This window comes from Carassius auratus, chromosome 39 (genome assembly GCF_003368295.1).
Source record: "Carassius auratus strain Wakin chromosome 39, ASM336829v1, whole genome shotgun sequence".
Taxonomy (NCBI): Eukaryota; Metazoa; Chordata; class Actinopteri; order Cypriniformes; family Cyprinidae; genus Carassius; species Carassius auratus.
In genome coordinates, this window is record NC_039281.1 from 8991654 (window position 1) to 9005967 (window position 14314).

Below are 14314 nucleotides of genomic sequence, written 5' to 3' on the forward strand. Positions count from 1 at the left end.
CTAAAAGCAGAATCTAAGTTAGATCTAAGTTAGGTTAATAATAATAATAATTATATATATATATATATATATATATATATATATATATATATATATATATATATATATATATATATATATATATATATATATATATATAATAAACGTTGTGATTAAATGTTGTTGTTTTTTTTTTAGTTAAAGTAATATAGAATGCTTTAATAATAATTAAAGCCAATGAAATATATATGAAGAATAACGGTGCGGTGCTATGGAAACGCGTGACCTTTCAACACTTCTTCCGGTTCACTGTTTTCAGAAGCCGGAGGTTTGACGCGGGAAACCGGAGAATAGAAGAGCTTGATCGCTGCAGTTATCGGTGTGTGTCCACATCAGATATCTTCGCCTCCGGGAAACACAACTATACATTCACAAAGTCCTTCTTCATCCAGTAAGTGCGTGCGAGCCGCGAAAGTGTGTATTGTTTACAGCTGAAGTGAAGTGAAGCCGGTTGAGTGAATCGCGTCCGCTCCACATGTGTGCGAACAGCTGCCAGGTCTCCGACTTAGCATTTCTAGCCCTAAACATACTGTTTAATGCGATATTTACAGCCAGTGATAAATAAAATGCTGTCTGTGTGAGTTAAGACGCTCACAGCCGCTGTTCTACAGTAATAGCATCCAGATGGACACGAGTAACTTACAGCTGTAAAGACTGTAAAGGGTTGCCAGATTCGTACAATGAATTCCTAACAACTTCTTAAGCAAAACTAATATGCGGTTCCACTTTCACAACTATAGATCTGGCGGGTAAAATACACGTTTTATTAGAAGTTCCCCTGGTTAAATTCGCATTCTAATGTGGTCTAAATATTACGTTTTTGAAGTAGTGTTGACGTAACTCAATTCCGCTGGAAAACCGCAGACCTGGCAACCCTGGAGATGAGTACATAGAAGTGATTTGAAGTCTTCAAAGCGAGGAAAAGACTAATATAAATGATTTAATGTCGTCTGCGGATGAATTCAATTTTATTTCATGGCTGTGTATTTATATTTTTGTTTGTTCACAGAGATGGGAGACACTCTGGAGTTTAATAACATTCAAACGGAGCTAAAGGGATCATGGGTAAGTGATGCTGATATTTCAGGGTTTTTCTGCATATAGTGGATGCTGTGGAGTGGTACATGGCCTGTAAATGCTCTCCTCTCTTTGCTGTTCATGTTTGTTGTCAGAATGACGGCCGTCTGAGGTTCAGCAAGCAGTCGGTGGTCTATAAAAGCCATAAAACAGGGAAGGTGGACAGTATCTCGGCTCCGGAGCTGTCTGCGGCTCAGTGGCGTCGCGTCTGTCTCGGTCACGGGATCAAACTGGCCACCAGCGCCGGACACATCTACAGATACGACGGCTTCAGAGACACCGTGAGAACTGAGCCATCACGGCTGCGGTCCATAAATGATGTTAGGCCTGGGCGATATGGCCAAAAATACTGAGATCGATATTCATCGCGTTATTCTTGTAGCGTTAATAGAGAAGGAAAGAGTTGACTAAATGAATGAAAATATATTCCTTAAAAATACTAATTCATTTTATTTTATTCTACAATAGCAATATGTTTCTGTTATAATTTCTTCAAGTCAAACCAGACTTTTATTTTGAAGGGCTGTGTATCTAGTAGCTCATCGTTATTGACTTTTTATTGCGATCTCGACCTGATGGTGTTTATCGCCCAGCCCTAAATGTAATGCTTCCTTTCTGCTTCTGCTTAAGTGTTTTATTTTATTTCCCTGTGTCAGAGGAAGTGCAGTGTGTGTGTGTGTGTGTGTGTGAGATCAAGAGGTTTCAGGAATGCTTTTCTCCAGGGCTTAATCACTGGCCTCTAATAATGGATTTGCTGTGTGTGTGTGATGTCATTGTGTTTGGTGTTTATCGCTAAGCAGTGTAGCGTATCTCTGGAAGAATCTGGAGCATGTAACATCATTATTCCGTCCTCACATCAGGGAAAAAAGCCATGTTTTGAGGACGGTTGCGAGCCGTCTGTGTGATGTTAATGTGATCGTGAGGGACTCGCTGTCCAGTGCCAAGCTCGTTAGCACACACACACACACACACACACACACACACACCTGCTGGAGTGACATGTGGAAGTGATTGCGCAGCGCTGGATAAATAAACAGACTGATTGAGTGCGCTCCGGCCGGATTACACACACCTCCGCCGTCCCAGAAGGCCGAGCACCGCTGCCAACTCTCTTTATTAATGACCCCACGACTGCAGGAGAGAGAGAGAGTCAGGGGAAGTGAGGCATTCATTCTGTTTATCTCTTCTGTCTCTCGCTCTCAGGATTTCGAGAAGATCTCTGCGTTTTTTAAAGCGAACTACAAGGTTGAGTTGGCGGAGAAGGACATGTGTGTGAAGGGCTGGAACTGGGGCACTGCCAAATTCTCAGGTACACACACGATATTAAAGTCCTGTCCCATACACATCCAGTTATTACGGCTGATAGACGATCATTTTAAATGCTGCAAGTCAATTTTATAATGCACTTAATATAAATATATATTAAGTTTGAGATTTGCTGAAGGTTACATTTAACCATGTTATTTAATTAGTGTTTTTACAGACAGATATTACCAATATTGACTGACACAGAAATAAAACACTTGTATATTTCTTTATGCAACTCTTCTGTAGTTCATTGCATAAAAAAAAACTTATTTCTAAATTAACCTCATGCATTTAATAATAATAATAATAATAAAAAAGTTTAGGGATCATTAAACAAAAGTGAAAAAATGCATACAGATAAAACATGTGAACAGATATTCACACGGAGAACAGCTGTTTGAACATGTAGTAATATTGTAGTAATAGTTGTTCTTCAGAATGAGTGTGTGACCGTGAGGAGATGTGTTTCAGTGGTGTTTCTGTGTGTGTTCAGGGTCTCTGCTGTCGTTTGATGTGAACGAAAGTCCCGTCTTCGAGATCCCGCTGGCCAGCGTATCCCAGTGTGCAACAGGGAAGAACGAGGTGACGGTGGAGTTTCATCAGAACGACGACGCAGAGGTGTCCCTCATGGAGGTCCGCTTCTATGTGCCTCCCAACACCGGAGACGACGGATCAGACCCTGTGGAGGTGTGTGTGTGTGTGTGTGCTGCTGCTGCTGGTTCTGATGATGATGATAATGAAGAAGTCTCTCTCTGCAGGCGTTTGCTCAGAATGTTCTCTCGAAGGCAGATGTCATCCAGGCCACCGGAGACGCTGTGTGCATCTTTAAAGAGCTTCAGTGTCTGACGCCGAGAGGAAGGTCAGTCTTCGTACAACAATACACATCTTCAGCCAGTGTGGTTGATTCGTTAGAGCTAGTTCACCAAAATCGAATCGAACTGTGAAATATATGCAAAACCCAGCCCTACTGTAATATCAGAAGTTAAAATTAATACACAAAAAACTATTATATTCAATGCTGTTTATTTTCAGATACAATAGTCACTCTAGAATAAAAAGCATTTGTATTGAACTCGGTTGCAGGAATGAAGCGCCCTCTAGTGTATGTCCTGAGTGATGCACTGTATTGTGATTAGAGATGCACCGAAAATGCTTTGCAATCATTTATTTTCTTAAACAATTTAAAGCGACTTTGTAGGACTTTTAAATTTAACACTACTTTCAGTGATACTTAATTTAAAAACACAAGCCAATAAAATAACCACACTTTTATTGAAAGCATAACAATAAAATTAACAAGAATATTAAATATCAGTATAATATTTGTGTTCTGTGCAATTTCTGACTAAATCAGATAATGTTTAATTCTACAAAGCTGTTGTTATCAGAGCATGTGAGCATCATTTTCACTGTGGAGCCAAATAAATCAGAAACCGTATGTTTATTTCTAAAATAAATACGAAAGCTTTGAGACACAGCATACATCTTGATAGTGTGTGTGTTTCAGGTATGATATCCGTATCTACCCCACCTTCCTCCACCTGCACGGGAAGACGTTTGACTATAAGATCCCTTACACCACCGTGCTTCGGCTCTTCCTGCTGCCGCACAAGGACCAGAGGCAGATGTTCTTCGTGGTGAGCTCTGTGTGATTCACTCCATCAAACTAAACCTGACGCACTCCAGTAATACATTTACCACTGGATCTGTGGCTCGGTCAGGCTGGAAACTTCATCTAAACTCATTTAATCAGTGAAAAGTCATATCATAATGATTGTGTTAATGATATGCAATCTGACATTACTTGATCACTTTACAAAAAAACTAAGAAAAACACGTCTTGAGAGTCTAAAAGCTCAAAGGGTCTTGCTGCCACCTGCTGGTGGTTTAATGTCATGTATTTATCCATACCAGCACAAAAACACACTCAGAAAAATAGTGTAATTATCTGAAAGAAATCCCAAAACACAGACTCTGATTGTTTTGTTTTGATAACTTTAGTGCATGTAGACATCCCTATTATGTGTCCTGTGCTGAATAATGCATAGGTGCTGCTGCCACCTGCTGGATAAATGCAGAATCATAGGATCTATCCATCAGTAAATCTCTACAGACGCTGCTTCAAGGTTTATCTTTGACTCTTGACCCAGTCTTGATGCTTCTGTTTCCAGATCAGTCTGGATCCGCCCATTAAACAGGGTCAGACGCGTTATCACTTCCTCATCCTCCTCTTCTCTAAAGATGAAGAGCTGAGTCTGTCTCTGAACATGAGCGAGTGAGTACGCTGGGATTCTTCTGTCTCTCCGAGGTCCACCGGCGATCTGTGTCTGATCTGGATCTGTGTCTGTCTCTCTAGGGACGAGGTGGAGAAGCGATATGAAGGCAAGCTCAGTAAGAACATGTCCGGGTCGCTCTTCGAGATCGTCAGCAGGGTCATGAAGGCTCTGGTCAACAGGAAGATCACGGTGCCCGGAAACTTCCAGGGGTAAAACACACACACAGATGCCCTCTGTATAGAGATTAAACTCTGTACTGTACTGCATTGACTAGTTTATGGATAAATAAATGTGACACAAACAGCCAGCAGGTGGCAGCAAGTCCTGATCTTAATGAGTGATTCATTGGAATCATTCATTTAAAAGATTCGTTGAAACCGGATGAATCATTTAGAGACTAAGCAAGTGGGTGTCTTTACAAATGGATAATTGAATCATTGAATCAAAAGATTCGTTCAAAGCAGATGATTCATTTAGAAATGTGGCTAGTGTCTGTCTTTACGAATGGATTATTGAATCAAATGATACATTCAAAAAAAGATTCAGGAACGAATCACTGCAGTGTTGCTCTGAGATGCACAAATGATCCACTTCAACTTTGATTGGAGATATTCTCATTGGTGAAACAGGAAAAAAAAAAGACTATTGTGTCCAATATCAATTTTTTTTGTTTAGGTAAATATTGCATACCCCCTATTTATACCAAATACTGTGGTTATAAATTGCTCATAATTCCCAAGGCTAGTTCTGATGTTTATAATCAATTTGAGCTGGTTTTGAAGGTTTTCCTCGTGTGTCTGTGTCTGTGTCTGTGTCTGTGTGTGTGTCTCTCTGTGTGTGTGTGTGTGTGCGCAGTCACTCGGGCTCTCAGTGTATAACGTGTGCGTACAAGGCGAGCTCGGGGCTGCTGTATCCTCTGGAGCGAGGCTTCATCTACGTGCACAAGCCTCCGGTTCACCTGCGCTTTGAGGAGATCTCCTGCGTGAACTTCGCCAGAGGAACCACCACCACACGCTCCTTCGACTTCGAGATCGAGACCAAGCAGAACAACCAGTACACCTTCAGCAACATCGAGAGGTAAACCTCAGAGCGCAGCGTCCTTCACCTGACCAGTCTCAGATATAACGGACAACATCTCTCTTCTGTCTCGTGTAGGGAAGAATACGGAAAACTCTTTGACTTTGTCAACGCCAAGAAGCTGAACATCAAGAACAGAGGAATCAAAGAGGTAATTTCTGTCGTTTTCAACACGTTTATTTTGGTTTAAGACAAAATGCACACAAGTAAGATGCTCAGTAGGGCTAAAAATATTGAATAGATGTTTTCTTTGTCTCACCCACATGCACATGTGTTACGTGGACATTATTAATCGAGCTGCTTGTGTGTGCTAGGGCATGAAAGGAGCCGATGGCTACAGCGACTCTGATGAAGACCAGCATGATGCTTACCTGGAGCGGATGAAAGAAGAGGGCAAGATCCGGGAGGAGGGAGACGGCAGCGACGAATCCGAGGGAGACAGCGGTACTGACACACCACACAAAATATACAGGGCTCTTCTTGCTTTTATAAGTTAGGAAAATAATAAAAAGTTTTTAAAACTCTCTACATAAAAATCTGTTTTTATAGATGGAGCGCATTTAAGACTCTAGTAAACATCCGCTGCTGTGATTGGCTAACAGTTTTGCATATTAAAAAGATACTTATTCTGAAAATAATGGGTCGTTTGGATTAAAAATGTGTAGATATTCCGTATATATCAAGCAGTCTGGAACAGACTATGCAGTAGTGGTAAAAACATGTTTATTCATTCTTATGTGTTGAATCAGTGGGCGGAGCTAAAGAGGCAGTGATGTTGAAGTAGGCGTTGATTATCTTCTGCAGAGGCGGGGTTTTGTTACACTGTGATGTCATAATGTGACATTCCAAACGACTCCTTTTGGAATGTCACATGACATCAGTGTAACAAATCTGCTACATCACTGCCTCTTTAGCTCCGCCCACATATTTGGTTTTTCAGTTCGGGAGCCCATTAAGGAGGGGCTTAACCTTTCACAAAATGCTGCATGTTCATTTAAATATTGAGTTTTTTTTTTTATTAATGTGTTTTTCATTATATGGTGAAAATGTGATTTTCAAATATGGTTTATAGCACTCTAAAAATAAAATTAAACATCACAACTAAAAATAATAAGAATTTCAGCAGGTGCCTAATCTCTAAAACATATTTTGTTTTGCTGTTATTTCACTAAATTCAAACAAATATATAAAGCAGATTATTTGTTTGTTTATATTTCTTATGATAGTACTATTTTGCTGTAAAAAACCATCTAAAATATCTTATTCTTGTTTGTCAGTGTTTTTATAGCATCTCTTTTGGGATTAAACTGTAGTGGTTGAATCTCATTTTAAATGTAAAGCGCACAAGCGAAGCCTTTATTTACATTATTTACTTATTTGATTTTGATATTTCTTTGGATTTTCAAATTATTTGACTTATTTCAATTTCACGAAGAAATTTGCCACATTCAAAAAAGAGAAAATCATCATGAAATCAGTGTGAAATCATTGCATCGTGATGCAATCCTGCTTTTTCTACAAACAGTGATTGAATCTGTCTTTATGTGTGCTGATCATTTAAAACTATTAAGAAAGCTAAAGACATGCAGCTTGAGTCTCTAATGCTTTAAAGTGAAATCTCAGCTCTGTAGATAATATCCGTTATCTTCCTGTAGACGAGTCTTTCAACCCTGGAGAAGAGGATGAGGATGTCCCTGAAGAGTAAGAGACTGAAACCTTTCTTTCTTTCCCTTGCTCTGTATATGTGTGAGTGTCTCTGATGATATCAGGGTTGTGTCCTCAGGTATGACAGCAACGCTTCAGTGAGCGACAGCGAGGCGGACGACGCAGACAGCGAGGATGAAGCCAAGAAGAAGAAGCCTGAAAAGAAGCCCAAGAAAGTGGTGAAGGAGAAGAAAGAGAGGAAACCACGGAAAGAGGTCGGACACATCTCATGCATCTCAGTATCTCATGAACGACAGCTTTATTAACCCTCTCCTCGTCTCTCTGTGGCCAACAGAAGAAGGTGAAGGACCCCGGGGCCCCGAAGAGACCGATGAGCGCTTACATGCTGTGGCTGAACGGCAACCGAGAGCGAATCAAGAGCGAGAATCCTGGGATATCTGTCACCGAAATCTCCAAGAAGGCTGGAGAGATGTGGAAGCAGCTGAGCAAAGACCGCAAAGAGGTGAATTAAGATCAGCCTCCGTTAACTCTTCTTCAAAAACACACTGTGTATTTCTCTGGCTATTGTCACATTGTGTGCACCGCAGCACTGAAGACTTTTATTAGCCACTTACCGAATTATCAGTCTGTGGCTGGTTTTATTGTGCTGCGCTGTGACTGGTTGATTTGATTCAGCAGTGTGTTCAGCTCAGTGTCTGTGTGTTTCTCAGGAATGGGACCGAAAAGCAGAAGAGGCCAAGAAACAATATGAGAAAGCCATGAAGGAGTACAGAGAGAGTGGAGGAGGAGCGACAGCAGCGTCTGTTACCAAGTGAGCACACACACACACACACACACACACACACACACACACACACACGTTTGTTTTTGTGTAAAGTGTGTTCATCCCATAGGTGTAATGGTTTTTATTCTGTAGAAACTGTATATTCTATCTCCCTTCACCAACCCTACACCTAACCCTAACCCTCACAGGAAACTTTGTGCATTTTTACTTTCTCAAAAAACTCATTCTGTATGATTTATAAGTGTTTTGAAAAATGGGGACATGGGTTATGTCCTCATAAGAACCCTCTCCTTGTAATACCTGTGTCATACCCATGTCATTATACACAGTTGTGTCCTGATATGACACAAAAACATGCCCACACACATGCACACATGCACACACGCACACACACACACATGCGCACACACGTTATATGAGAACCGCTTTATATTTTAAAGCTTTTTTGTTCACTGTACTTTTATATAAAATTAACATTTGCACGTTGCTTAAAAGCAAGCGATACATCAAAGAAATAATCACCTGATTAATCCTACAATATTGTTAAAAGGTTTGGGGCAGCTTAAAAATTGGGAAATATTATTAATATTTAAAACAACTGTTTTACATATGAATATATTGTGACGAGTCAGCTGCCTCCTCCCTGATTGTCACCGGCACCCCGTCCTAAATCGCCGCCCTTCACCAGGCTCCCGACTGGAGTGGGTGTGTGAGAGGAGGGGCGCTGGAAGAGTCAGGGCTGGCGGCGTGTGATGGGGCACACCTGAAGGAAGTGGAGCCTCATTACCGCCGCTGTTTAAAAGCCCAACGCGCCTCTCCTCAGGAGACCGGTCTCTTCCCCGTGCATGCACACTGGTGTCCTCGTGGGTCCAGGAAGGGTGCGTTGAGGGACTCCCGCGCCACCAAGACGTGAGCTGCCGGACCCGCGATCCGGATGGGAACCGCACCCGTATACACGGCCGACGGGCCAGGATGCCGGGCCGTCCATCCCCTACCAGCGCCGCGGCCAACGAGAGAGACGCGGCCGCTAGGAGAAGCCGCCGCCCCTCGCGCCCCGGACCAAGGAGGGGAGCGCGTGCGGCCGCCGGACTCCGCCCCTTGCCTGGACCCTTCCTTGATGAACACTGCCCGACCTACACATACCCCGCAGCACGACGAGGACACCAGATTCCCTGTTATTTTGGACACTTTCCCCCTTTTGGCCACTTTTATTCCCTTTGTTTTATGATTTCTGTTAATAAAAGCCTCTCCGAGGCCTGACGCCACGCCCACTGTGTCTGTCTTGTGCTCCTCCCGTGACACTGGTGGAGAATGCGGGCAGGCGGAGCCTAGACAGCGCAGTTGGGAAACGTCTGGTGACGTCACCCCCCTCTCGCTTGCAAACGTTCGTGAGAACCCAGACTGGGACGGAGGAAAACTGGGGACAGCCTCCCAGCCACACAAGGGGTAAGTGACTTTTCCATTGTCATTTTACCCTGTGGTTGGTTGAGGCTGTCACTAAAACCCGGTTTCTCTGTCCCTGTTCTGGTGCGCTGCGAGAGGGAGGACCGCCCGGAGAGGAAGCCCCGCCCACTCCGACCGTTTGGAGCCTGGTTGAGGATGGTAGCACTCCCGTGTGGGTGGCGCCCTGGGGACGGGGATGTCGCTTGGGAGGGGGAATGTGACGAGTCAGCTGCCTCCTCCCTGATTGTCACCGGCACCCCGTCCTAAATCGCCGCCCTTCACCAGGCTCCCGACTGGAGTGGGTGTGTGAGAGGAGGGGCGCTGGAAGAGTCAGGGCTGGCGGCGTGTGATGGGGCACACCTGAAGGAAGTGGAGCCTCATTACCGCCGCTGTTTAAAAGCCCAACGCGCCTCTCCTCAGGAGACCGGTCTCTTCCCCGTGCATGCACACTGGTGTCCTCGTGGGTCCAGGAAGGGTGCGTTGAGGGACTCCCGCGCCACCAAGACGTGAGCTGCCGGACCCGCGATCCGGATGGGAACCGCACCCGTATACACGGCCGACGGGCCAGGATGCCGGGCCGTCCATCCCCTACCAGCGCCGCGGCCAACGAGAGAGACGCGGCCGCTAGGAGAAGCCGCCGCCCCTCGCGCCCCGGACCAAGGAGGGGAGCGCGTGCGGCCGCCGGACTCCGCCCCTTGCCTGGACCCTTCCTTGATGAACACTGCCCGACCTACACATACCCCGCAGCACGACGAGGACACCAGATTCCCTGTTATTTTGGACACTTTCCCCCTTTTGGCCACTTTTATTCCCTTTGTTTTATGATTTCTGTTAATAAAAGCCTCTCCGAGGCCTGACGCCACGCCCACTGTGTCTGTCTTGTGCTCCTCCCGTGACAATATTTTAAAGTGTAATTTATTTCTGTTATGCACAGCTGTATTTTCAGCATCATTCCTCCAGTCTCCAGTGTCCCTTACTGTCACTTACTGCTAAATATATATATATTTTTAAATCACTGACCTCAAACTTTTGAACGTTAGTGTACGTTACGATGGTTGTCACCTTCAGCTTTATGTCGACATTCATTGCTTGTGCTTTCAGAGAAAAGAAAAAGAAAGGAGGAAAGGTGGAGGCCAAGAAGAAGAGTGGAGGAGAAAAGGAGAAGAAGAAGGAACCTGTAAACGAGAGCTTTAAGAGTAAAGAGTTCATCTCGAGCGAGGAGAGCTCGTCTGAATCTGATCGGGACAGAGGCAGCAAACGCAAGGTGTGTGACTGATGTGTGTGTGTGTGTGTGTGTGTGTTCTGGGCTTCATCACAGTGATGTGTGTGTGCATCATTAACCTGCTTCATCTGTCACAGGCCTCTGAGGATGAGGAGGATGAGGACACACCCGCCAGCTCAGAGGAGTCAGGGTCCGACTGAAGATCACGGACCGCTCAGAGACATTTCCACATCTCAGGGTTCACCAGGAAATACTGAAGCGTACTCGGACCAAGACTTTCTACAAGCACTCAGACGGAGAACCTGGAAATATCACATTCTTCAATCCATCATCTGTGAAGCTCTCAGAACTGTTATTATATTTTTATTTTTTGGTAGATGGACATAATTCAGGGAAGTGTAGATAGAACTACCTGTAGAGGGTTTTGCCCTCTTTTTATTTTCAATTTTTTGCCTCTTTGTTTATTTTTTTCAAAATGGTAAAACTGCACTACAGTAAATGTTTGCTTATTTTCAGTAGATGACATGTTTTGTACTTTAAACGATCAAAATGTTCACTGTTTTGCAATAAAAGGTCAGTGAGTGATTCAGTGCCTGTGTTTGTGTGTGTGATGGTCATGTGACGTCCTGACCGACGATACATGAGTGTGTTTAGATGATTAAGTGTGTTAGAAGACAGCAATCGGTGAGGAAGTGATGATGTCACAAGTTAAGTTTAGCTTCATTCTCAGAACAGAAGTGAATGGTGAATCTGTTAAAGCTGTTCAATCAGAGATGTGAAATTGTATGGCAAGCTGTTTTCACATTTAGTCTTTAAAGGTGCCATCTGTAATGTTTGGCAAAAAAAATCAAGTCATACTCCACATTCCATACCAGATGGGGGCAGTATGCCTCAATAAAGTGAATTGGTCTACTCTAGAGTAACAAACGAGAAACGGCATAATTTATTTTTATGTCCCTGTAGGCAAACAGGGACACATCATAGATTAATACAAACGCTAAACAGCAATAATCAACCTGTCCTTTATTCTGCTTGAGAACTAATGTGCCAACTCTCAAGCATTCAGCGTGAGACATACGCAATTGACTCTTTTCAAAAACTTTCACGCCACACATCAATTTTTTCACGCATAGAAAAACCATGAAGCAAAGAGGACACGGAGACCAACAGACTAGACAGAGCAGGTTAGTTATGATACATAGGGCTGTGCAAAAAATCGAATGCGATTTCCATGCACCTCTCATCAGTAAAGACGCTCCTGTAATTAGAAGTATATCTCCAGCGTGTGCATTCAGATCAGGGTTGCCAGGTTTTCACAACAAATCCTGCCCAGTTGCTTCTTAAAACTAGTCCAAAACTAGCCCAATCGCGTTTTCGGGAGGTTCCCCGATAAAAATTGCTTCCCGGGGTTAAAATATAAATTTTTGGGAAGGGTTTCCCTGGTAAAATTAGCATTTTAAGGGGCTAAATATCACGTTTTTGGTATTGGGATTGCTTCAAACCGCGGACATGAAAAACAACCGCAGACTTGGCAACACTGGTTCAGGTGGAGCGGCAGTTACTGCACAGAGCCTTAGTCTACCGACAACTAACACAAAATCGCTTTCAAAATCGACAAAGAATCGCCTGCGATTTTAACATCGATGTTGCGTAGATTGTCAGTGAATTACGGCTCTGTGTAGTAAATGCCAACCAGTGTTGCCAAGTCTGTGGTGGTTGTTTTTCATGTCCGCTGGTCACAGTGATATTTAGCCCTTAAAATGCGAATTATACCAAGGCAACCCTGCTAAAAAAACCTATATTTTAACCCCGGGAAGCAATGTTTTACCGGGGAACCTTCTGGAAGCAAGATTGGGCTAGTTTTGAGAAGAAACTGGGCAGGATTTGTTGTGAAAACCTGGCAATCCTGATCTGAACACACGTACTGGAGATATACTCCTAATTACAGGAGCGTCTTTACTGATGAGATGTACATGAGTAAAGACATGCACAGCCCTATATAATAAAATGGGTAACGTTAAGTTATAGCTAGCTAATTATCAAACGCAGCTACGGTTAGCCATCGCTAACATTAGCACGTTTATCGAACAGCCTTCGATACATTTCTATGTTATAACTTCCCGAAAACAAATACACAATCATATAAAACAAACTTCTAGCGAAATACTAACAGCATCTAACTTGCAAGTTCGGAGTCGAACCTCATTTCTTTCAGGTCCATCAGTTGTCTCCAGCGATTAAAAGCAATGCCGATGTTTACTCTGGTATTCTTATCGGATTTGATTTGTGTTTCCGAGCGCGGTTGTTTCCCTGTAGCGGGTGTTGGTCTCTTGCCAAGGGCTTCAGATATCCTTCCGCTCTCTTCCCTGAACTGAAAGTAGTGTGCTGTACTTTCCACACAATTGACATCAGGTTCAAGTACACGCCCACAAGCCGTGCGAGTTATTCGTGTATTGTAGGTTGGCTGGTGGTTATTCTGCCTGCATATCGCCTCCCATGGCCGAAACTGGTATTACGACACCTGTCGGGCTGGGGCTAGTAATGCTAATGCTAATTAAGGTTGATATCTCTGCAGCACTATAACTTGACGTTTTTTTAATGACATCATCGCCCTTATTTCTTCTCATTCTTTTGATGCGTGTAGGTCATGTTATGGATATTTTTACCTCAATTTCTGCATATGGCACCTTTAAAACAAGCTAGTATCGTGTATCTACTCCGTTAGGTAATATTACTTACTAGTGCTTTTTTAGGTACTAGTACCAATTTAAAAGACTTGAAGAATAGTATGTTTGCATAATTAATGCATTATTGCATCCTTAGAACATTATGTGAATAGAGAACTTAAGCGTAATTAAAGAGATATTTAGGATTTATAAATTAAAGGACAATATATCTAATGAGGACTTGGATTTTACTCTCTTTATTTTTTTTATAGATATTTGAAGCGTTTAATGAAATCACCAAACCCAAACATAACCATTTTAAAGTGAATATAGAAGGATATAAACCATCATAGACTGAAATGTAAAGGGAGAAAAAAAAAAGTGGGATTTTAGTAACAATATAGCATTTAAAAGATACATGTTATTAATTTTAATACAGTTAATACCGTATAAGCCAGGTGGGGCAATGTTTATGGTGAAGTATAAATCTTTTAAATTACCATAAAACATGATTTACATGCTAACATGAATAGTTTATGAAATACTAATGATGACGCCAGGATTAAGTTATTTAGAATAAATACACATGAAAAGGCACATATATAGGCAAAAATAAACAATTCTTTAGCCAAACTTTGTACAAAGATGATTCTCACCTGTTAAGATAAAACAAGATGATTTGATATTTGATGCCATTGTGTGCTTTATAGAATATATGTGTAAAATGTCCATAAATTGGTTTTCCCATTCCATACAA

General features: G+C 42.6%; 1 protein-coding gene across 1 annotated transcript; it reads left to right on the forward strand.

Moving 5' to 3' along the window:
* Positions 1–272: 272 nt before the first annotated feature.
* On the forward strand, positions 273–11479 carry LOC113058058 (FACT complex subunit SSRP1-like). Its single transcript, XM_026225727.1, has 18 exons — positions 273–430; positions 1049–1104; positions 1212–1397; positions 2320–2425; positions 2918–3111; positions 3183–3283; positions 3932–4061; positions 4596–4699; positions 4781–4909; positions 5556–5777; positions 5856–5928; positions 6092–6221; positions 7433–7478; positions 7561–7696; positions 7777–7944; positions 8153–8253; positions 10771–10933; positions 11029–11479. Exons 2-18 carry the CDS (start codon positions 1051–1053, stop codon positions 11089–11091), a joined length of 2106 nt encoding a protein of 701 aa, XP_026081512.1. The 5' UTR covers positions 273–430; positions 1049–1050; the 3' UTR covers positions 11092–11479.
* The last annotated feature ends 2835 nt before the right edge of the window (positions 11480–14314 follow it).